At 31.6% G+C, this 24,939-nt stretch overlaps 2 protein-coding genes across 2 annotated transcripts; one reads left to right on the forward strand and one right to left on the reverse strand.

Moving 5' to 3' along the window:
• Positions 1-8,026: 8,026 nt before the first annotated feature.
• Positions 8,027-13,101, reverse strand: LOC106111963 (JNK-interacting protein 1). The gene is made up of 8 exons (XM_013294180.1): positions 12,980-13,101; positions 12,574-12,815; positions 10,820-11,074; positions 10,148-10,348; positions 9,953-10,070; positions 9,651-9,816; positions 9,323-9,504; positions 8,027-8,982 (listed from the first exon to the last, which is right to left on the reverse strand). The coding sequence occupies exons 1-8, from the start codon at positions 13,060-13,062 to the stop codon at positions 8,910-8,912; spliced, it is 1,320 nt and encodes a 439-aa protein (XP_013149634.1). The 5' UTR covers positions 13,063-13,101; the 3' UTR covers positions 8,027-8,909.
• A 4,019-nt stretch (positions 13,102-17,120) lies between these two features.
• On the forward strand, positions 17,121-24,534 carry LOC106111764 (tryptophan 5-hydroxylase 1). Its single transcript, XM_013293912.1, has 10 exons — positions 17,121-17,381; positions 17,454-17,607; positions 17,683-17,848; positions 18,089-18,139; positions 18,745-18,862; positions 19,530-19,693; positions 19,978-20,104; positions 21,908-22,140; positions 22,560-22,776; positions 24,445-24,534. Exons 1-10 carry the CDS (start codon positions 17,121-17,123, stop codon positions 24,532-24,534), a joined length of 1,581 nt encoding a protein of 526 aa, XP_013149366.1.
• The last annotated feature ends 405 nt before the right edge of the window (positions 24,535-24,939 follow it).

Raw genomic sequence — 24,939 nt, forward strand, 5'->3', positions numbered from 1 at the left:
AAAATAGTGCTTGTATCTATCAGTATAATTTATGGACTAAACAATTATGTATATTATCAAGATATATATTCCTAATTAGAGACAATTTGGAAATATTGAATGTTGTAAATTTCTCTTCTTTATATGCTTTTTACTAATTATTTGGAGTCGGTGTTCCTCGTACTAATTGGTCATATAGCGGGATTGGAATCTTGTTCGTAAGGTCTATTGCTTTTAGATCCTTTTGGATCTTTCTCACCTAAATTGTCGGTGTTTTTCGACGACTCGCCGTCGGCATATTTAGGACTAATATGTTAGAAATGATTCAAACATTTTCCTTAAATTACTTTAATGTCTTTCGAAATGTTTATTTGCATCCATTATTAAACTCTGACAAAATGTTTGAGTGAAACTTTGTAGATGATTGACGACCATGGGTACATAAATAAGGCTATACTGTAAATACATATTTATATAGCAAATTTAGTGTATACTAAAATTACCCTAGTTCTATGAATTATGTTCAATTTGACATATATACACGGATACCTATCACGATTCAATATAAAATTTATGCACTTAACACTTTTTCTACCTATGTATCGATAGATAAAACGTTTATATATTTATTAGAACATAAACAAACATAATTATCAACTTGATGTTCACTGTCTTGAAGATAATTTCATAATAATTTATATTTACATATTCTGTACTGTTACGAAAAAGACATTTAATAAAATTTAATAGAATCATATATTATGGAGTTAGAAAAGTATGTTTGTGTGCGTTGTCTTAACATATTAAACCTTATTTTAATGGAACGAAAATAAAAAGAATAAATCCCTTTAATTAAATGAAAATCAAGTAAAAATTACTAATAGTTCTGTGACTTTTTAGGATCTCTGACAGTTAAGAGCGTATCTAATATCTATTGGAGTAAAAAAACAACCTCTTACGATATATTTGTGCAAAATAGACACACATTTTAAAATTGACTTGCAAATGAAAACAATCGTATTTATTTTTAAATAGTGTTATTAGTAACCATTTAATAAACATATAAATTACAAATCGTATTAGAAAAGGCGCTTCTTTTTCAGATTTTGCTCAATATATTTAAAGGATTAGTAGAAGGTTTAATAAAATATGCATAAAAACTGTTTAGTATTTGTAAAAGGTAGAGTAGGTAAATACATATATTTATTTCAATACCTTCAAAGGATAAACTATATAGAAACGAAGTATTTACCTGCGAATTATTTTTCTAATAATATTGATTGTCTCTTAAATGAGATAATAAATAGATTGTTGAAAGAGGTAAATATTCTTCAGTTCATATGTCCTTTTAAAATAAATATTTATAGCGAAGTTATTCTTTTTTAAAAATGTTTTTAATTTTTCCGATTACGTAATGTTAATTTTGAATTTGTTATCGTGAGTTTCCACTTGTTAATTATATTGTCCTTCTTTTTCTCTTTGAAAAAGATCGAGATGACAGTAAATTTTGTGCAAACATTTCAGCAGTGAAAACTCACGGTTATTTATTAAAATCCCAAGCTTGATACAAACAACTGAAAAACGTCAGTACCATCTACTCTTTTCAGCGTAAACGACTAACAATAAAAATGCAGATTTTTGTGATTTCGAATTTATGTGTTTGTTAACATGTTAGGCATTTGTATTTTTCCATTAACAGTAATAACAATTCAATAAAAATCGTCCCTGTTTTTTTGCTCTCAAATATATTTGATCTTAAGAATATTATAAATTAAATATCTCAATGAGTGCAATATTACAGTAAACATTACAGACAATATTCGAGTGAAACTTGAGGCACATTTATGCACAGATTAAATCTGATAGACAGGATAGCCGCATGTTGTGAACCGCACAAAAGTTGGACAAACATGATATGCCTATTGTTAAAATATACAAAAAATGGTTTATGTAACATTCAATATTGTCGCAGAGATTCAAAAGTCTGGATGAATTAAACCACAAATTGTCGAAAGCCAGAAATAATATCGTAATCGTAACCAATTGTTATCACCATGTTAAGTTTGTGTTTTGAGAAGAAAATATTTAAATATTGTTATCCAGAGCAAGGCCCTGAAAGGATTTTATTTTTGGGTTATTATTGTTGAAATCATGTAAACTATTCAAGAATAAATGTAAAGAGTGAAGTAAGACATTAATATAACGCACCTAGATAGTAAGTAGTAGTGTAGTGAAGCCCTCGTGGGAGCGGACGGGAAGCGTCGCAAGTTACAATGCGGGATACAAATTGAATGAAAACTCTCGTATCACAAACGCTTACCGTCCGTAAACCTCGCCGGCGAAACCAAATTCTAAATCACATTTAAATAAAATATAGTAAAATTTAAACAAATAATATTGTGAAGTAAATGAAAAATAGAAAAACTAAAATAATTAATTAAAATAGGTATCTAAATAACTGAAATTAATAATCATATTTTCGACAATTCATATATTAAAACTCGAAAAGGTAGATTGAAACATCTTTCTTAAGTTTCATATTAACGAATGAAATTGTACATCTAAAGATACATCGAATTACAGCTGCACATTTTCGATAGCATTGTACTTATTCGTTATTGATCTCACTTAGCGTATTCCATGCAACAGAACCAAAGAGATTCAATGAATATATAGAGGAGGCACAGTCTGCACATCACTTAAAAAAATCACATATTCCCTAACGCTATCCATTAAAAACCATATATCAATATAATTAATTATTATTTAAATTAATCTCCAATACGTGTCATTAAATAATATTTAAAGGTATTTTTTAATGCTGTTTAGTTTGTTTGCTTACAAAAGCTTATAATTTTATGAAATGTGTCAACCAAATGTTGAAATATGACAACTGATATAATACCTTTCAGACAAAGGTACCGGTGAAAAAAAAATTATTTACTATGTCTCGTCTATATATTTTTTAAATGTCTTTGAAGAGATAACAATCATTCCTTTTCTAGAATCACGCCTGTAACACTGTCATGCTAAGTAAAGACTAAGATATAATATTCAATCATAATTACTTTACGTATAATATATATCGAGCATTTAAACGTTATATTAGTGAACTGTGAGATTGAATATATTATATTATATTGTCTTTTATCTGTATGTTTAAAATGTAAAATATTCTTTAACCTATAAGGTGCCAAATTTTGGGCTTTACGTTTTTGTATTTAAAGTTGATTGTTGTTATTCTTAAACTTCAATGTTTTAAGGAATTGTTTTCTTCCAGTTTTAGTATGTTTAGTGTTATAATGTTATTCAAAAATTTATTGTTGTCGTCCATGTAAAAGATTCTGATATCTATAACAGTTATACATTTGTGTGTTTGTTAATTAAATAAATATATTATAAGCATATTCTGATTGTGTATGTAATGTTATTTGAAATAAATTTAATCGTTTTAAATTATTTTTTAAAAAGTACGCTCGCATAAAATATCTTACGTAAAGGAATAGTTTATTGTGTCATAGAACCTATTTCAATACTAATTCATTGAATTAAATATTTATAATTCTAGTGAGAGACGATTCTGAAATGTACGTTGCCCTATTTCCCGTCACGTGGCACTGATACGGCGAGTCGCGCAACATATCGAGCGATTTGTTGGTCGATGTTTGTCGGCGAAAGTAAAAGTAAATTCCAGCTTGAAATCTGGGTCGAAGTACGCCGCTTTCAGCATCTTATTGACCTGTGCGAGCGAGACGGAAATACATACGTAAACTTAGCAACGGAATTGCAGAAGTTGTTTATTGGAGTCGTTTTAATTTCTTTCGAATATTGATATATCAAAATGTTATTATGAGAAACTGTTTGACGATACTTACCACTTAAAAGTCGCTTTTATTCGTAGAAAAATAATAGCATTAGATTTGACGATAATTTTTTTGAAGGAATATAATTGATTGCACATCTTTATCCAAATAAAATCCAAAAACTAACATAAGCTACTAAAAGTAGTTTGATATAGAAAATTTTGTGACAGAATAAAAGTTAAATTTGAGACGCATCTGACGTATTTAAAGAATAACCTTGTTAAATATGGCTCTTCCGCAAAGCCTGAATTCGAAAATTGTAAACATTAACGCCATGCGTGCAGTAATCTACTGACCTATTGTAATGCGTCACTCACCGTGTAGCTTTAACTAGGTACATAAATACACACGTATTTACAATTAATTTGAAGTACAAACTCAGTTCAAAACATTTTGATACAACACGTAATAATATAAATTTATATTTATCTATTCAAATTTTTCATCCAGTAATTGTAGCAGAATTGCTTTCAGTGTTTTATGAATGTTTTTAAATATGTGCTCTGGGTTACATCTGGTGCAATGTCATGCAATCTAATGGTATAATTTTTCATAAAAAGAAATATCAATAATGTGCGTATTTATCCAATAGAAATTGTAATTAAGAGTGCAAAATATATAGAAGAAAAAAAAATATTTTTGTTATTGAATTTACGTATGTACCTTTATGAGCGTTTTTTCTTTACCATCGTCAAGTTGTGTGTGTACCTGGTTTTAAATGAAATTTTACTAGTACGTTAAAAGCTATGTGTAATATAACTGTCTGTAGAAATTCATACTTCCTTGAATCAAAATTTTGTGGTATTGGTGTGATTAAAATGTTGCTCAAACTGTATAACTTTAAAACATGTAGAAACATTGTACGAAATTTAGTTCTGTGATCCAATAAATTATATGATCAATAAAAATGTTTCATTTTAATACTAAATGTATTTGTACGTACATTCTGCTGTACACGGTCAAATTCAAGCAAACGACTGCAGCTACTAACAGCACGTCGACTGCTTAAAGCGTCGTGTAGCAATACTTATTGTATTTTCTAATTTTAGGACCCATTTACAATCAAGCACTAGCAAATAACTTGGTCTATTTAAACTATAGTATGTAGACAAGATATTTTGTTAAGTTTCTCAATATCTAAAAATAACGTAGACCTATTTAGTATTCTGTGTGATTATGTGGTTTTCTACTTGTTTGTTTTATTCAGAATTCAAAGCTTTTAACTTCGATGTGTCAATGTGCAAAGATATCAGAGAATTCACTTTACAGCTCTCTAAAGCAACATGAAATTATTTAGAAAAAATAATTTAAATTGACTATGTAATTTTTATAAAGTAAAACTAAAATTTCAGTAATAAAAAGATAGCCTTGTTATTTCTGGATAAACGACGCAGTCGCTTTTTAATGGTGAATTAATTATAAACTCGCTTCACTACTTCCAGAGTTTACCCATTAGGTACAAAACTTTCTGCTTTATAATAATAGTTGGTTGTTGCTCGCGGCTTCGTATGCATAAAGGTTATCACTCATATAACCTCGCGTCCAATACCACTCGCGGTCGCTTTAACAAATGTGTCGACTTCGACTTTAACGCTTACTAGCTGTTCCTGTGCGGCTTCATCCGTATTGAATTATAAAAACTTTATTTTTTTGTTTACATTTGGAAATTCTCAATGGCAAATATCAAACTGCAAATGCACAAATCCGAAGAATATTGACAGTGGATAACAAGTACCGTACCATGGCAATCTTGCTTCTACGATGTTGGCAGCTTGTAGTTTATGGTCCCTTCTCCACGTGGTTTTTCCAATTGCGTTAAGTTCCCTAAGTTTTATAGCGTGAAATAATATAGACTAAAGCGTGTCGTAAGTGTTAGGCTTTTTATTGAGGAGTGAATTTTTCAAAAATATGCTGTGATTGCTGACGTCCTAAGCCACGAGGTAGTGTGTTTACGCTTTATTACATTAGTGTAGATATAGATTAAGCGAAATAAACTTATTGTTTTTGTTGCGTAATTACATACCTAGATTTCCCAGCCAGTGACGATGAGCTAACCACGCTTTGCCTACTCGTGGATGCCAATTGGTAGTTGAGTGATAACCTTTACGCTACGTATTGTACTCAGTAGAAGTTTTTGTAACTGTATTGCGCGTACATTAACTTACAATGTTATAGGAAAAGTTTGTAGAAATATCGATTAGAAAGACCACAGACAGTTTTAAGGTTGGTGGAGTAGGTGCTACTTTTGTTTTTGTGATAAAAAGTCCCTATTTCCTTAGTAATACCTATTGTGTATCGTCTATTCCAATAAAATATAAAATCAAACATTGTTGCTTTAGCTCTTTTAATAATAAACAACTTTCTAAGTGTTATTTGTTTTGTTAAAGTTTTAAGCAACAAATCCGGAAGAAAGTAAAGTAAAACAACATGTGAACACATTTCTTTATTAAGAATTCATAAAGGTTGGGATAACGTATAAGCCTGGATTTTAAGTTATAGAATTATCTATTTTATCGTAAAATTTAGTTATTTTTTTACTTAAATTTGAAATCTATATATCATTCATAAAATTACGATAGAACCTAAATCTTAAATAACTACGATAGTACTGGAAAAACCAGATTTATTTAGAAAATATTTCTTGAGATCCAATAATGTTAACAACTATAGCGCATAGCCTAAATATTCATAATTCTGAAACAGTGATTACAAACGAGTACTTACATTAATTAATGCAGCAACAATAGTATCAATTACTAACGAGAGTCAATTTACTTAAAGTTTGTAACTTAGTACCAACATACATAAGCTCTAAGTTATAATAATAGGACATTATGAAAAAGGCAGACGACCAAAAATTTGGTGAAAAATTAGATATAAATAATTTAACCGAAACGGTTAGCGATTATTTTGTTCGAAAATGTAAAATTTGGAACGTGTTCAAAACATTATCCATTTTATACTATCTTTTATATTGGTTTCCTAATTATTTTTTACAGTCAACGTAAACACAGTAAGTTCTTTTGTATAACTTGGCTAATAAGCTAGTTTACTTGTTGATAACTGGATGAAAATAATTGCCAATTATAACGCTCAAGTAATTTAAAACAACTTTAGTATTATCCAAAAATAACGAATAAATTATTTTTTATTTATCCCCAGAATGCTGTTAAGACATAGATTAAAAAGTAATTTTAATAATATGGTAATAATTTCGGTTAAATTGTTTCTACATAAATAAAAACTATGTGCCCACATCATTCAAAATTGTTTTTTTCTTATAAAATAAGTGGTTTGCGTGTGACTGAAACGCATATCTAGGTTTTCACTACGTCACTATGCGGTAGTACTTCGTCAAAGTTGTCATATTTGTGTTGTTGCGGTGAAGTTGCGCAAAGTTCAATTTCAGGGACAGGCTCCACGTGCTCGTTTACCTTGAGTGTGCATAGTAACGACATCTAGTGGTGACATAATTCTAATTTATAATAGCGCCATCTAGTTCCGCTTTATTGAAAGTTTTATTGATGCAAATTTTAGGTTCAGGGATAATAAATTACGTCTAAATACGAAATGATCATTTTTGTTTATGAAAAATCTTTACAACTTAGTTAAAATTGCTTTCAAGAATCAATACTGGTTTTGGTAAAACCTTTAGAGACAGAATCTTTATCGTCATCCGCGTAATTTTATTTGACCGACTTCCCAAAAGAAAGAGGTACACAATCATCTGTATATTTTTATGTGTTTTATTCTTTTATTTTTCTTTAGAAATTATTTTAAATTTATTGCTGGGTTGGTTATGGTATAAATAAAACAATAGAAATCCCATGTAATACAGAATAACTTTAATACTATTCTATGTTTAATAGGTAGACAGTACTGGAAAAATAAATATTACTCTCATTCTTTGTTGTGAGTCACAGCGCCTTCTGCTTCGCCAAAACTTCCCTGGGGATCTTTAATTTGTCATATATTTACAAAATAGATGATTTATCGGCACTGGATTTAAATTGAGAAATATACTGTTATTAATTTTGTAACAACTATGAATTTTATTTAATTTTAACATATTGCTTTTATAGGCATATTAATTTGCAATAAAAATGGGGCGTTGAACTTTAGTCAGCTATATACAAATATATCAAGCATTAAATTCGTATGAATTTTATTGCAAAGTTGCTTATATTTGTAATTAAAGTGATCGGTGTAGATATCAAACATCAAAACCTTTAAATGAATACAAAATAACATCGAATATCTAGCGACAAACGTTTTTACAATTATTGTTACAACTATTATTGTTACTATAAGTACGATTCTTTTGTTTTCTTCATAACAATATTTGTCTTGTATATGCTTTACCAATGGTACAATACTTAAATTTAAAACGCTGTCTATTTCTATATCATGGTGGAATCTCACCTTAAATTGATAATTTGAAACATGTAAAAGTATATCTAATCCAAAAATCAAAATTATTTATATCACAGTATAAGACATTCATTTGATATTTTCTAATGAAACATTATTTTGTACCACATTACTGTTATTCTTAGACGAACTATCATTTCATTTAACATCCCCATCATTTGAGGTAGGTAATTCTTGGTACAGTTATAGAAAGAAACATTCAATTTTTTCACAGTATTCCAAATTAAATCAAATCAAGTAAGTAATCGAAATTTCATTGTTTTTTTTTTATCGTTTTATAACTTATTTCTTTTCATAGAATTGCCTTAGCAAGCAAGGCGCAATGCAAGGCATCGATTACAATTAGGTACACTTTTTAATACAAATATTAATAATAATGTGATTGCGTTTATAATATCCCTAAAAGGCATAGCTACCGACAATGGGTTTAATATTCGTCCTTAAAGCCCCGTATTCACAGATATTTGACTAACTGGTTTTTAACTTTGTGATATCGATACCCAGCAATCATTGTACATTTAATAATAATGTACACCTTTATTAAAATATAAATGTGTCCGTAAACATTAGTCTTCGGCAAAAGTGTGAAAGCTTGTAATATTGCTGAATTTATACGTTATACGTTCTTAAATTTACTTATTCTATATAAATGTCTTCTATGGGGTATGCCGTTTCTATAAACTTTTGATAAAATCTCTGGAATGCTCTCCTGAAACAAAAGAAATCCGTCAATTTGTCACTTGACAATTTCAAAAATATTGCATGCAATTAATATTAAGTAATCGTTAAGAAGAGTACAAACAAAACACAATTACATTGACTGACAAGTAACGTAATTGATGAAGTAACAAATGAACGCTTAGTAGTGCAGTTATTTATTAAAGAGAGGTTTTTGCAATGTCTTAATGCGTTGGAAGTGTGGATTTTCCACTAGAGTTCACTCATTAATTATTATATAACACGTGTAAACAGCCCTTTCACATTAAAATAAAATACAGTTTTACTTGAATTATTTAATTGAAAGTACAATTTTATAAGTTATAACTTACCCAACAGATTCAGCTACGGGTCTTGTAGATTCCATCCCTCGAAAAACGTGACATGCAAATCTTTGTGAAGTTGGATGTTTAGTAATAAATCCAAGATATCTGTGGTCACGTGGATGGAACGCGCAGAATGAAACGTTCTTCAATGAATAGAAGTAATCAAGGCACGGTCCCTTCACTCCTTTCTGTTGACGGTTCAAAGAAGCATTATTATTTTTTTATACAATGATTAATTATTTTTTTTATACAATGATTAATAAATTCACACAGTGCTCTCAATGGTGTCTTATATTTTTTCTGGAATAAAAATTATTAGGATATCGTAACGTACCGTATCTGGTCTTGTACGGTCGACCATTCGTAAGCCTTGGTCCGAAACTTCCAAAATACACGTCTGAGTTTCAAAATCACCTGTGTAATCACCAACTATTTTCTTCACCGCTTGACAAACAACCGCTGTACCTTTATGCGCTGAGGTTTCTACTGATCCCATATACCTGGTTACCAATTTAAGTTCTATATTAACATATGCAATACACATTTTAAAATTACGGTTTTTGAAAGACTGTAATAGTTTGGAAATGCCATAATTATCGAAATAAAAATGATACTTGTACCTAAATATTTACGTACCCGAGAAGATATCTTTCCCTTTTAATCTTGACATTAGCTGGATCAAAGTCATTATATTCCATATCCACCGCATATGCTGAGGGGAAAATTCCTTGCTGACCAGTTCTCAAATTAACTCCTAAAAAATTTTTAAGAACAAATTATAGCAATATAATCCGCAGGTAACATCTCGAAAAATATATAAACCTTGTATACCTTCAGACCATAAATCATCACATTCCTTTTGAACGTAAATAGGGTCACCGATTTCTAATTCCAGTTCATCATGATGTCTAGGATTAAATTTATATAGGCCTCTGTGGGTCGCCTCTAATATCTCTAGATGACTGTGTGGGACTGTTGTCATATTGCCCGAGTAATTAGTGCCACTGATACTGCAGCTTGAGGTCGGTGACACTGAAATTATTTGGAACATTATAACTATGTACTAATTAGAATCGATTTAATTAAGCTCAATAACAGTGCAAAAACGCAAAGTTGCAATGCTTCTGAAATTAAAGCATTATTAATAGAATCACTTAAAAATAACGTTGCTCCAGTGCACAACACACGACTACATGCGACCAGAGCAGAGGCTGCTAATTTTGATGCGCTAGTTGCAGGAAAAGGCAAGCGTGGCTTACAAAAGACAGCTTTAGATGTGAATACGTAGCCAATTATTCTAGATGTCAATGGTTAAAGTGTTTGCTATGGGCATGAAGCGTTGAAAATTAAATTGTTTTGTTATATACCCCAATTTGACGAAAATTGGTAAGCATCCACGAATTGCACTGAAATGATTATTATTGTTTGTCTAAACATAAAGAACACTCTGAAATACACCTACATATAAATCAAACACAAATAAATTGTGAGTGCAACACAAACCATTTTGTTGAAGTGGCGTTGGCGATAAACTCTTTGGGCCGGTATCGATGGGAGAGTGGGCAGTACTATGACCGCTGTCGACATCCCCTAGACTTTGCAGTCTTTCGGAATCCGGACTTGAGTCTTCATCGAGGAGGTATCCACATTTCAATACTAACAGAGGTCGACTTTGACCTCCTGGGCGAACAATGCCACCGGCTAGGGCCCCTAACTCATCTGCCAGCGAAGCGGGCTGATTTGAACCCATGACTGTAGCTGAAAAGTTTATTAAGTCATTGAATAAAGCCACTAAGATATGACCTTCCAAACCAAAATAAAATAAATAGTTAATTGAAAGAACGATTATTTCCCTTTGAATAGTCTAGAATTTCGTATGTATTTGTTCGTTTTATAGTAATTTATAGCCTAAAAAGCTAGACGAGTTATTAAGAGCGATAGTCATTCCATTCAAGTTTATTCCAAGAATAATTTGTTGATATGATATGACATTAGGTTCAAGGTAAAAGCAAAATAAATTAAAAGCAAAAGTTGTTTTTTTATCAATGTATTCAAGCAACAATTTGTTTCAAAATCTATATTGTAAACAAGAGACAACGCCGATGTCATTTATAAGTAAACTAGATCAAGGTAGTCAGTTACTATTTTCAACTGTTATATCTTTAAGTATTTTTGGATTTCCCCTTCTATCATGATTTTTTTATTAAAATCTTTTAAATCTTTCTTTAATCCGCTTATACCTAACATATTTATCGCGGCGTCAAATTTAAACATTATATTTTATATTAGCAACACCACTGCAAGTTCTGTTGCGTTGTCGGCCTTTGAGTGCGGAGTACGTTTTATTTTAAGATTTTAACTTTGGAATTATCGTTGAAGATAGAGTATTTCTCAAATTAATAGTTGGACCCCTTATTTTTTTTTTCAATTTAGGTTAGTCCTTAGCGACTTACTCTGCAATCCGTTATATAAATTGATAAATAAGAATTCGTCATCTGTAATATTTAATATATATTAAAAAAAATGTATTGTGTCTGAGCCGATAGATATTAGACAAACAAAATTATGCTAGCCCATTAGTTGTTATGTCATTTTCTATGTTCATGGAGCTTTTATACATTACATTTTTGATATAATCAACCAATGGCAGCTACTCTCGCACAGGGTTAGATATCCTTGATTGTCATTTATTTAAAAGACTGTTTCTAAGTAGATTTTACATATTTCATTGTCCCATGTCTAGATGGACTTTGACATTTTAATAGTGACACCTTATTTATTTATTTTATTTAACAAAAAATAAAAAAGGTGATTGCACATTTCTGTTATAGCAATTGTATGCCTTACTATGGTTTCACAATTGTTGATTTTTCTAAATAATTTCATCATTATAATTTTTTAATAATTAAGTACTGGTGACTAACATTCGTCCAGTCCTACAATGGGGAATGCCTAACATATTACTCAATCATTTTAAATTATTTTGGTAGCAGTGGAAAAACGATTAAACCCTATGTTTATGTTAAATATCGTTTAAACTGTATGTAAAATGGTAAAACTAATACACTGAGATATATAGTCGCAATTGCTTAACAATGAAGGTACAAAGTTACACGTGTTCGTTGAAATATCTATTCATCAAAAATCGCAGAGCGCAGAAGCAAAATGTAAAAATAACGCCAGCCTCCAACACGACCTTTACCTTAACTGAGGTTATTTATATAGTAATCAAACATAAATAAAAACAATTAACTCACATTTTCTGTTCTTTGGGATCTCTGGGAGTTTTCTTCGTTTTCTTTCGCCGTTGGTAAAGTGTTGATGTCTAGGACTGCATTGTGAATCTGTGACGTCGCCTTGGTTTACAGCCGACGCTTCTCCAGCTCCTGTTGAACCGTTTACCGTTTCGGCATCTCCAACGCCGCCTTTATCATCTTCTGGTGAACCATCACTTTTGGATGAAGGTGATTCGTCCACCAATCCCACATTTGGCACCAATCTTATAAAAATAATAAAAGCAAATCTAATTCAGTAAATAATAATAACATGTTAACATTTATCTTTATTTTTTTTTTCTAAGAGGTCGTCACCAGGTAAAACATTCTCATTACTGAAGGGTAAGGTGAGATTTTTTTTGTTATTAACATAAGAAAGACTACTTACGAGTAAAATGATGATGGGGCTTTGATATGCTGTGGTAATTTATCGAAAACTCGACGAAATTCTTCGAACTCGCTGTCAGCCATGTCGCTATTAGACTTGATTCTTTTCAAAGAGGGGTCCGCATGCGCGCCCCTCTGCACTTTCCATTTATCGACCGACTTCTGGGAATTCTAGAGACATATTCACAGAGCGCATGCGTCAATGTCCTGCGCGCGCATCCCTTAACTCGCCATCCCCACGTATATTCGCACCCTTCAAACACACGGTCTGGCATCGTATATTTTATGAATCAGCGTACAATCCGTCAAAATCAAGTTCGAGTTATGACTATATGTTGACAAGGCGATCACTTCCTCTAAATTGGCGCGCTTCAATTTTGAAACGTGACCTTTTGATTGCATATTGTATTTGGATTACCAATAAACTCTTTTTAACTCCTCCAGCGATTTGAATGAGTAACTTATTACGGAGTAGGTAGCAGGTTCGATTCTCAAACTCAAAATAATAATGTGTAATTTTATTGAAAGTTTTTTGTGCTTAAATAATTCCAATTGGACTTTTTTTAATGAACAGCGATTTTTTAATTAGAATTTTAAAAAATGTTCGTGGTGTTACATTTTATTCATTATCAAATATTTAATAAAGTTATTTCACATGATATATCTGTATTCTTAAGTTAAGAAGCAGTATTAATATAATGAAATAAAATGATATTTAAGATTGGGCTTGGCATGCGCTACTAATTATTTTTTTCATGAAACGATGAGTTAAATTGCAAGAAAAACAAAAGAGATGGTGATGGATATCTTATTTTAAAAATGGAATGTTTGAATAGCTCGGCGTCTTTATCCACTAAGGAGTCGCCAGTGCCAGACCTAAGAGGAAAACAAACAATCTAAAGCCCTACCCTGTTAGCTTCTGTCATTCCGATTCCTAAGGACACTTCAATAAAATGTCTTTTCTTTCAGAAGAAAATGTGAACTGAATTACTTCCACAAAAAAACTATTGCAGTAAAGAATGGATAGAGCTTTGAAATTAAACTCAAGTTTGTTTAAGTGGGTACTTCTTTTTGAATTTACTGATAATTCTGTGAAACTCTACCTTTCCACATATATAAAATAAGGTATAATTTAAATTCATTGTAAATACTTTTAAATAATATAAGTAACGTTAACTACATTTTTATCCATGTGTTTTAAAAAAAATACTAAACTCGATACAAATACGTTCTAAAACTCCGGACAATATTTTTTAGCAATGATTTCGTGTACAGTCTTTGAATTCAATTAAATAAACAAACTGTATCAGCGAGTCAATAATACTTCGGTCGCTCTTCACTCGACCTTGACATTACATCCGGACCCTCTCCCGGCCATATTGAATGCATGTTTTGAAAGAGCAAAAGCGAATTTCTCGCAGCTTCGTTAGTTTGAAAATCAAGGACGGTACTAACTTTAGTTTATACTGTTAACGTTATTATTTTAAGGCCCCCCACACACTACAGACTTATTCGGATTGCTTAGTCGAGCTCTCGATTAGTATGGTGTGTAAAACATCGATTTTGTTATAATAACGATGGACTGTTTAGTTTTTTCTTTGATTCTCAAATTTACCTCTTTTATTGTTTGTTAAATGCATTTAAAGGTATCTTCTAAGCCAGAACAATGACAATGTAACAGGATATGCACAAATGAACAGCTCTGAAGTTGTTGTTTCTAAGACTCAAAAAAGAATAAGCAATGAATTTCAAAAGAGAAAATAATTAGAATATCGGTGGAGTGATTGATTTGTTTCATTCAACAACATTATTTACAAGCGGAAATCAATTCCAACTATCTCTTAATTGCTTCCATTAAGAAAAATAATATGAGTTATATGAAAATCAAGTTATGAGAATATATATTGCTTTTTAATCATAAAAAAAGTGAAAGTGTATTCCTAGACAAAGGCTATTCTGAATCCGTCCCAAGCGGGATGAAGATAATGTTGACATACAATAATAAACCATTATTCATTGAAAATCTGAAAGAGCCCGTAGACGTCTCCGAGGAAATTGAATTAAAAGCTCCGTTAGTAATCAAAGGACGTTTGAATTTCGTATTGAAGATGATTTATTCATGATTGAATTTATGACTTAGTTTGCGAGTTCAAAAACGAACAAAGTTATCCTTTTTGCATATAAATCAAGATTTATTTTATTTACATTTCGTATGTACTGTCGAACATATTTCTAATGAATCAATACGTTAAAGTATTTAGAATGAATAAGTACAAATTACCAAGTAATTTCGGAATATCTACAAAAGCGTTTGATTTTTTAAAATACCCCAAAAACCTTCAAAGAATTGTGACGTTTACGTAATGGAGTGTGTTATTTTTTGGGATACTTTTATACAATAGCATACTATTTCGAGCACGGAACTAAGGATATTTATGGTTTGTCGGAGCTATAACTTGTTTGTTAGGTAAGTCGTTACTTTTTGCCAGATGCATGTAATTGTCTGGGCGGCTGCCAAACGGCCAACAAAAAAATTAAACATTTAAACTAAGCGATTTTTTAGATAAAAGTTTTAGAATTACTACTTTTTATAATGCAAAATGTATATTTTAAGGATATGAAGAACTTCTCTGCGAAGAAACGATGGGGACATAAACCAGAAAGTGTTAAGAATGAATGTGGATGGCTTCAAAGGAAGAGGAACACCGATGTAAGTATGGATGGATTGCGTAAAAGACGATATGCTTAAGAAGGGAGTGGATTCAGATGTGACGGCTGATAGAAATGTATGGAAGAGAAGCACAAACTGTGCCGACCCTCCATAAGGGATAAGGGCAAGTTGATGATTGAGAACTTCTTTGTTTAAATACTATTAGCATGTAAGTACATGCTTGACAAACTTGTTCGATCTGGAGCAAGTTCGGCGGTGTACCCTGCAATTTGGTTGGCTTCTGGCATTTTATCTTGAGGATTACATGAGACATACAGTATACTTGCTCCAGATCGAGAAAGCATGTATGTACAAAAAGATCATTATGATAAAGCCCTCATGTTAGCGTAGCGTGACTATCACAATAGAACAATCCGCTTAATGTCCTTATCGTTTTACAGTATACGCCTCGTTAAACTGTTAATGTATTATGTTTTTCAAATGCTTTTGATATTAAATTTCATTTGAATATTGATATTAGCGTAGCAGATAATTTCTAAGAATGGCTCAATTAAAGATAATAATTTTGCTAATATAATAATAAATACTAAGTTTAAAACACAATTTTGATGTGAAGAATCTTGGATTATGAATCATGATTAAATTTCCACCAATGGGCGTCCACTAGTTAAAAAAAAACGCGACATAAACAAAATGATAAATATTTGATTATTTTAACGGCCCGAATCATTTCGATTCATCAGTTTATACAACTTCACTGAGATAAAAGAAACGGCAAGGTCCGCCGGATAATGAATGATATCGGATGCTCTTTTCGCTAAACAATGGTAATAAATACAGTGACTTTCGCGTTTAACACCCGTTACCCGACCGCCGTAGGTAGCTTCCCCCTGATTTGTATTCTATGTTCTCTGGACAAGTGTGAGTGCTGCCTTGAGATTAGTTGTAAGGATTTAGATAAATGTATCTACGTAATAGAACATAATTTCCTTTAGTAATTCGTCTTAACACTGTCAACTTGCACTGGTACAAATTAAATATGAGTAAGGCAAGTCTTCATTTAGCTTTCACGAAAAATATATGTATTTATCATCAGTTTTCAGGATCTAAGAATTTAAAAACTTTAATAACTTCAATTAAGTTGTTTAATTTTATAAGCCAAAACCACGTACTGCATATCAGGTTTATAGCATAAATATTTTTATTATATAAATAATTATTACAAGTGTGAACGCGTCCTAACGGTCTGCGAAGATTTTTCAAGTTACACCGAACACTTGATTCTGCCAATCAAATATACCCACCCTCCAACAAGTCTCCCGCGCCTCTTCTCTTTATAAAGGGAACGGAGGCACGAGTGAGGCGCAGTTTGTCTCCTACCCTTGCAGCGACACATCCCTTATTATATTAGAAGACTGTTGCGATATTGAAAGTTTCTTCATTGACGTATCTTTAAGGGTCTTACGTAAAAATGAGTGGATCTGGAAAAGGACTACTCGGTTTGTGGTTGTATAGAAACGGTTCTGATTGGCAACTAAAGGATGAAACTCATCATCCTAAGCTAGAGAATACTCATCACGTTCCTCATCCTTATGAAGGAGAGAGGATTTCCGTAATTTTTACACTAAAAAATCAAGTGGGAGGGCTAGTAAAAGTTCTATCGGTCTTCCAAGATTTAGGAATAAACGTACTTCATATCGAATCTAGGAAATCTATGACGGAGATCTCCGCAGTTAGTATCCTTTGTTGCATTTTATAATTATAATTGTTTTAAAGATTATTAAATAAAATTTTATTGTTTTAGTCTGATATTTTGGTCGATGTTGAATGTGATCCTCACAGAATGGAGCAATTGAAGCGAATGCTTAAACGGGAAGTACAAGAATTCGAAGTGGTTGCACCACAAATGGGTGAGGACTTTGCACCCCCAACACCGCTTTCGGCAGCTGCTAGTTTTGGTAAACCACTTTTCTTAATAATAAAACATTATTTACTCACTACATGATGGTATATTTTACGTTGATTGTTTTTAGATTTTGGCGAAATGCCTTGGTTTCCAAGAAAGATTTCCGATTTGGATCGTGCTCAGAACGTCCTCATGTATGGTTCGGAATTAGATGCTGATCATCCAGGATTCAAAGATCCGATCTACAGGAAACGTCGTGAGCACTTTGCTGCTATTGCTAATAGTTATAAATAGTGAGTATAACCATTATTAATTACATTGCTTTCTAAGGGCACTATGGAGAAAGTCTCATTGTGCTTATGACAGGAATTATCACTAGAGACGCCAATTCTTTATTAGTCTTTTCTACTATGATGTGACATCGTTAGCGAAAAATGTCTGTCAAGAAAATATTCTGTATTATAGAAAAAAAATTAACAACTATAGTTGTTGTTAATATATATATTAATTTACTGGCTTTGTCAATATTACAGTGGTCAACCAATTCCAAGAGTACAGTACACGGAGACCGAGATCAAAACATGGTAAGATCTTATTGAACTTTTATTTTAAATTACAATTTTATAAATGTTCCATTTAGTTAAGAAATGTTAAATGACAATGCGAGTACATAAATTACTTGTCTTTCTTTACACTTTCTGATAATCTTATAAATAATTGTGACATCTACCTATTACATATTATTTTTACTTTTTGTGCAATGTACTGCACTAATTTCAAATGCATTGTATTTTTTTCGAAATGTAACACTATTTTCAAAACACGCTAAATACACTCAATTCTAACTGCCAGTTATAACACATCATTGGAAAAGTTCAGGTAAAAATCGTAACTGTCAGTTGAACTGTACAGTTAAAGTTTTGCCTACACGCACAGCTTTAACTGTTCAGTTAAAACTTATAGTTAAAATCGAAAGTCTAGCGGTTTTTATGAATGTGATTTCATGTCACAACCAAAGTATTGTCAATAATTCTAAGCTCAAATGAGACGAGTTTCGGGTCTGAGTCTTCGAGATTTTAAAAACGGAATTTCGACCTATTTAATGTCCATTGATTACTTGTATAATTTCTTTCGCTTTGTTTTTGGGGTTTCGTGTCATCTGTTTCAATATTTTCTTTATATGTTTAAGGGGCATCGTTTTTCGCGAACTGCACAAGCTCTATCAGAAACACGCCTGCGCTGAATATCTAGAAAATTGGCCGCAACTTGTTAAATATTGCGGTTACAGGGAAGACAACTTGCCTCAGGTATAAGCAACTTGTAAATTTAGTTACAAAACTAGTTAAGAGAACGCTTGAAATAATTATTGTTCCAAACACTACCTACTAGCTAATCTAGAAGTTTGATAAGGTCAGGTCACGTAGATAGATCTTATACCACAACATCGTGAGTTCAGAGTCAACAAAACTGGGTAGGTACTTAGTGTAGGGATACATTAGAATGTAGTTTCGTTTATAGCGCTAACACTATCTTATCTTATTTAATATTATAAATGTGAAATTTTAAATTGATGGGGGAATGTTTGTTAGAGTTTACAGTTGAAGCGGCTGACCGGATCTCAATTAATGCCTTAGATGTAGAACATAGTCTGGATTCACACATAGGCTACAAATTAGGTTTATCTTTCGCGGATAGAGTCTCAAGCGAAAGTTTTTTTTTCGTATTTTGAGTATTAGGTAAATTTATGTAAGAAGTATATAAGGCGGTAAAATCATTCAGTTACTCTTAATTTAATGTATATTCTGAAATAATCTGCCACAAATACAACATAATAAGTAATGGGGCCTTTGACCCGCAGTGGGTTTACGTATTGGTTAAAAAAAAAAATTGCCAACAACGGTCGACACGTGTATTAATAATTTATTTCTGTAATCTTTGTATCAATGAAATAATTTTTATATTTGGTATTCACAGTTGGAAGATGTGAGCGTATTTCTAAAACGTAAAACCGGCTTTCAATTGCGTCCCGTGGCGGGATATCTATCGCCGAGGGATTTCCTTTCCGGTTTAGCGTTCCGTGTTTTTCATTGCACGCAGTACATACGCCATTCCTCCGACCCCTTTTATACACCGGAACCGTAAGTACAAAGCCCTTAACAATGCATGCAGCTTATATGACTTTAAATATTAAAGCCTATTTGTACTTCCACTATCAAAATATTCCATTATTAAAAAAAATATAGATACTATTTAACACAACTGTTTTGGCAGTGGAATTTGACGGTAATGTCCTCTTTCAGAACCAATAGTAGCGAAGCGAATACATTTCCTATGAAATAATGACGCAAAATCAAACATTATGTTCAGGCGATCCTCTCATGATCTTGCGATACTGAACTAAGTATTATTTCTTAATTTACAGTGACTGTTGTCATGAGCTGCTCGGTCACATGCCTCTTCTAGCCAATCCAAGCTTTGCTCAGTTCTCTCAAGAACTCGGCCTTGCTTCTCTCGGTGCATCCGATGAAGATATTGATAAATTGGCGACGGTAAGTGGTCACAGTAATATTACAATATAAACGTAACAGCTACGAAAAACAAATCTTATAATATGACTCACCATATAATTTCAAATCGACGTTTGTGTACAGAGCGTGTTATTTTAAAATCGTTTGCCCTAACCTGATTTTCCAGTGAGTCATTCCATTCATCCATTGGAAGAAATATATAACACGTAAAATTAAAAAGGACAGTAATTTTACACAAAGTTAATTTATGAACAAGAAAACATTGGCATAAATATTAACATAGAATTTAATTTCAATTTATTTAAAACTGTTTATTTGAATTTGTTTATGATTTATTATTATTTCTATTTGAGGGAAAAAGTAAAATGGTTACTGTAAGTTACCTCTCAACGTATAATTAGTATACAGATTTGGAGTAAATCTAGGTAATAATTTTAAAACATAAAACACATGTTGAAAACGTGTATATCAACTATTTTTATGTTTCAAACACAAGCAAAACTTTGCTGTAAAATGAAATATGGAGTTAACGAAATCTCAAGGTCGCAATACATTTCGCATCGGACATTGAAATATTACTATTGAAATGTAAACTTTGCTTGAAGAACGAACGTTTTGTTTACAACTACCAAGACGATCTATTTATCTTTTAAAATGCTGATTTATGTTCGATCTTAAGTAACTGCATATTAGAATTAAAAAGACGTAATAAAAATGCCACGACAAAAATGTGTTAACGTCAAAGAGATCGGTTTATCTAGAGTTTTTAGAGAATGAAAAGTGTAAAATGAACAAGAAAATTAAGATGCCCCGTCCGCTGTAGCTTTCGATCGTGACTGGAATAGTTGAATAGTTACTTATCGATTAAAACAACAAGTCTACTGAAAGGAACACTTATGATTTTTTTTCTTCATTGGGTATATTGTTTTAATCCACTTAGACTATTGAAATTAAATTTCTATAATTCCCTATCTGTACTGTAACTTAAAAGATCTGTTAAACGAACTTACAAACCTGAATTTCTACGTCGAAATATATATGAATTAAACAATCAGTAAAGACAATTTAATTTTTCGTGTAAGGTTAAATTAACACTGAAATCTGAAAGTTATAGTTTGTCTAAATAAATTAGATTAGTTTGATTAATGACGCATATGAAGTATCGAATTCAAAATGTATGAAGGCAAATGCCTTACTTAATAGACAGGTATGGTAGTGACGAAACAAACACGCAGCGAACAATTGTGGACTATCGATATTTGGTTTAAATGATTATCGAACTCAACTAAAATTATTATTTTCTTATAAACTAATTTAGAGGACAATTCTATTATTGATTATAGTGTAGAGAGTTTAGCGAAATCCAATTAGATTACGTACAGCTGCAATAGTAATAAACATTTATTTACTGTCATTATTTGTCATGGTCATTATTAATTTGAGAAAACAGTGTTTTTTATCAGTTCATAAGTTATAACTATGAATCTATCGATTCCAACTTCTATAAGAATAAAAATCGAAAATCGATAAAGTTCATGACTGATTTTACACAACCCATCTCTACTAAATTTGAAGTGAATTGTCAAACTAATCTAAATTATTTAGACACACTATGACTAATCTACTAGCTTTGGTAACATATAGCTAAAAGCATTTTAATTTTACAATCAAAATAGTTCATTTGCAATTTCTTTTAATTTAATCAAGAGGCTATACTATAATATAAACCTAGATATAATACTATGTTGCTTAGAGTCAATAAATGATAAAGTTACGTTGATTTGAAGTTTAAAAAATAAATTCCGTATATCATGTTTCTTTCAGTTGTATTTCTTCACCGTGGAGTTTGGGTTATGTCGCCAGTTGGATGGTACTTTCCGTGTGTACGGCGCTGGCTTGTTGTCATCCGTTGCCGAACTGCAGCACGCTTTGGCTACCCCTGGCAAAATAAAACGCTTCGATCCCGATGTTACTGTGAATGAAGAGTGTATTATAACATCGTATCAAAATGCATATTATTATACCGACTCATTCGAGGAAGCTAAAGAAAAAATGAGGTAATTACATTCACTGTCGTTTAATTTTTTTTTTGTACAGATACATCATCACTAGATTTTGCGCGCGGCTCTGACCGCGTAGAATTAAAAAAAAACAAACGTGAGTAGCCTAAGATTTCTTGCAGGCTATTCTCTACATCTATGCCAAATTTCATCGATCTCTGTTTAGCCGTTTAGGCTACAAAACAAAACAAACCTTCATCCATCTTATCTTTTGTATTTATAATAGTACAATGAAGTATGATTGTCACAGAATCTAAGTTTCAGCTACGATTTAATAATATACTATTCTAAGTTTTATATTGCTAAAGATTTTCTAGAACGTGTTTATTAAATTCGCCGAAAAAAGGAGCCGCCTAAATATATCGATGTAAAACTTGTTGGATGGTTAACGAGAAACGTTTTATTTATTATTCCAGAGCCTTTGCTGAAAGCATCCAACGTCCCTTCGGCGTTCGCTACAACCCATACACGCAAAGCGTGGAAGTACTGAGCAATGCGCAAAAGATAACAGCTTTAGTGCGCGAACTGCGAGGTGATATCTGCATTGTTTCTTCGGCGATAAAAAAGATCTCTGCACAGGATTCTACACTTAATGTAGAGACGATCGCCAATATGTTGCATACGGGACTTCAGGTAATTATTGTCACCCTATTTGTCAGATTAGATAAAAATAATAAACACTAATTTCTTGTACAGGGTACAAGGGATTAAAAATCATTCATATAAATACAAATGAATGACTGACTTCTGATACTTCAGGTTTGATAATTTGATATTTAAAAGCTGCTCAAAATCTTAATAACGCAATAGTATAAGTATGAACTAATTATTCTCCGCCTTTGTAAAATCTATAATAGATCGATGTTTATAAATTTATGTCCTTCCCCATCAATTCAAACGAATAAACATGCATTTTGTTAGTTCAATTTCGGCTAGAAACAGTTCTGTAGACGTTACTTACGTCATTGTTTGATAATATGTCTAGTACGTTTTCGTGCACATAAATAAAACCGCCTTGGTTATTTCGGTATAAATTTTCTTGTTTGTGACATTTTTTCACATTACGTAGGCTTTTTAGTATAAATTCAGCTTTCGTCAATATATTAATTGGTGATGATAAATAAATTCACAAAATACGAACGCGATTATTCATAAATAACTTTTCTGGAAATATTTATCCTTCTCTCAATTCTGAAAATCAGAATTTTTCGCGCTATAGTTGATTTTGAATGATTGGTTTGTAAATTTGATTCGAGTAAACATGTTAACTCAAACACGGCTGAATTAATTTTGCAAATTCACCGCTTATTGAAAAAAAAAGAGTTACGGTTTTTTTTTCAGTTTGATGAATTCGTATTTCGAAACTGCTTTCTCTCTTTCTGGATTATGAATAAATATAACGTCACGTCAATACTCAGATATTCAAATTCATTTATCATTAGGAATATTAAATGAAACGGTTTACTTACAAGTTTAAATAAATAGAATAGACGTTTTTCCAAGTTTTATCTGCAGTCTACGAAACTAATAAAAGCATGGAATGAATAATTTTACAGAATAATTACTCGATTAAAAATCTTCTTCCTTTAGCAGCTATCTAGCTGGTGTTGTATATTTTTAAACAAAATGAAATATTCTCAATTTCTGAGAGGATTGCTTCTAACCACCTTGGTATTGGGTTACCTTCAATAAGCGTTCCGATTTCGAGAGCTCCAAGTGACGTAATCAAAGTCTATTAATAAAATTATCGGCAATGACTAACGATGTGAGCGCAGATTTAGCGATCAGATAGTTCGATCATAAACATTTTATGCTGTGTGATTTAATATCGCAGATTCTAACATAGTCCGCAGTTTGACATCAAGAATTCCAACAATTTCCTTTGAAATAAAATGAACGGGATTTCCTGCGGTGTACAAGCGTATTTCCGTTATCGAAGGATTGCGTCAGCCATGTTATCTTCAAAGAATTTTGATATTTCTGAGCGATGTCTTATTAAAATATAAAGAAATAAAAATATAAAATCATAAGACAGGGAAAATGGGATTAGTCATTTATGTGAATTAAGTGAAGTTTTTAATTACTATACTCTTACTAATATTATAAATGCGAAAATTTAGATGAACGGATGTTTGTCAGATTTTGTAGCCTAAACTACTCGGATCGGATCTCGATGAAATTTAACATAGTCTGCAAGATCACGTAGGCTACCTTTTTGTCTTTTTTTAATTCAACAAGGACGGAGACGCGGCTAAAGCTGGGTCATTACAATATTAATATTTGATTTAATGTTTCATTCAGGTCAACGAAAAAAGTCCGCAAAGCACATCTGGAGGAAGTTCACCGAACTCTGAACAAGCTAATTCTTTAAAAACTGAATCATTGAAATAAATGTCTTGATGTAAATGCTTGTGACGTTCAGCGGATAAAAATAATACTGTTTCTAGTCTTGCAAATGGATTTTTAAATAGAGATACTTCATATATTTCTTTAACACAGTATTGAATTATGTTTTATAGACAAATACGAAATTGACAACAAAGATTTGCCAGAAACTACAACAAAGATTAAGTATTATGTGGTGATTAACAATGACCAATAGGTACATTTCATGTAAATTTGCTAGAATGTTTTTTCTCTATTACAATAAATAATTGTTATATCAACCTTGTGTAGGGTAGTTTTTATTATGTAGAACATATACATTATTGTTGGTGTTTCAAAATTATTACATATTTACCATCATTTAAGATAATTACGTTGGATTTTCAAAATAACAAACGAGTAATGCGTTAA

This window comes from Papilio polytes, unplaced genomic scaffold, assembly GCF_000836215.1.
Source record: "Papilio polytes unplaced genomic scaffold, Ppol_1.0 DF824381.1, whole genome shotgun sequence".
In the NCBI taxonomy this organism is placed as follows: Eukaryota; Metazoa; Arthropoda; class Insecta; order Lepidoptera; family Papilionidae; genus Papilio; species Papilio polytes.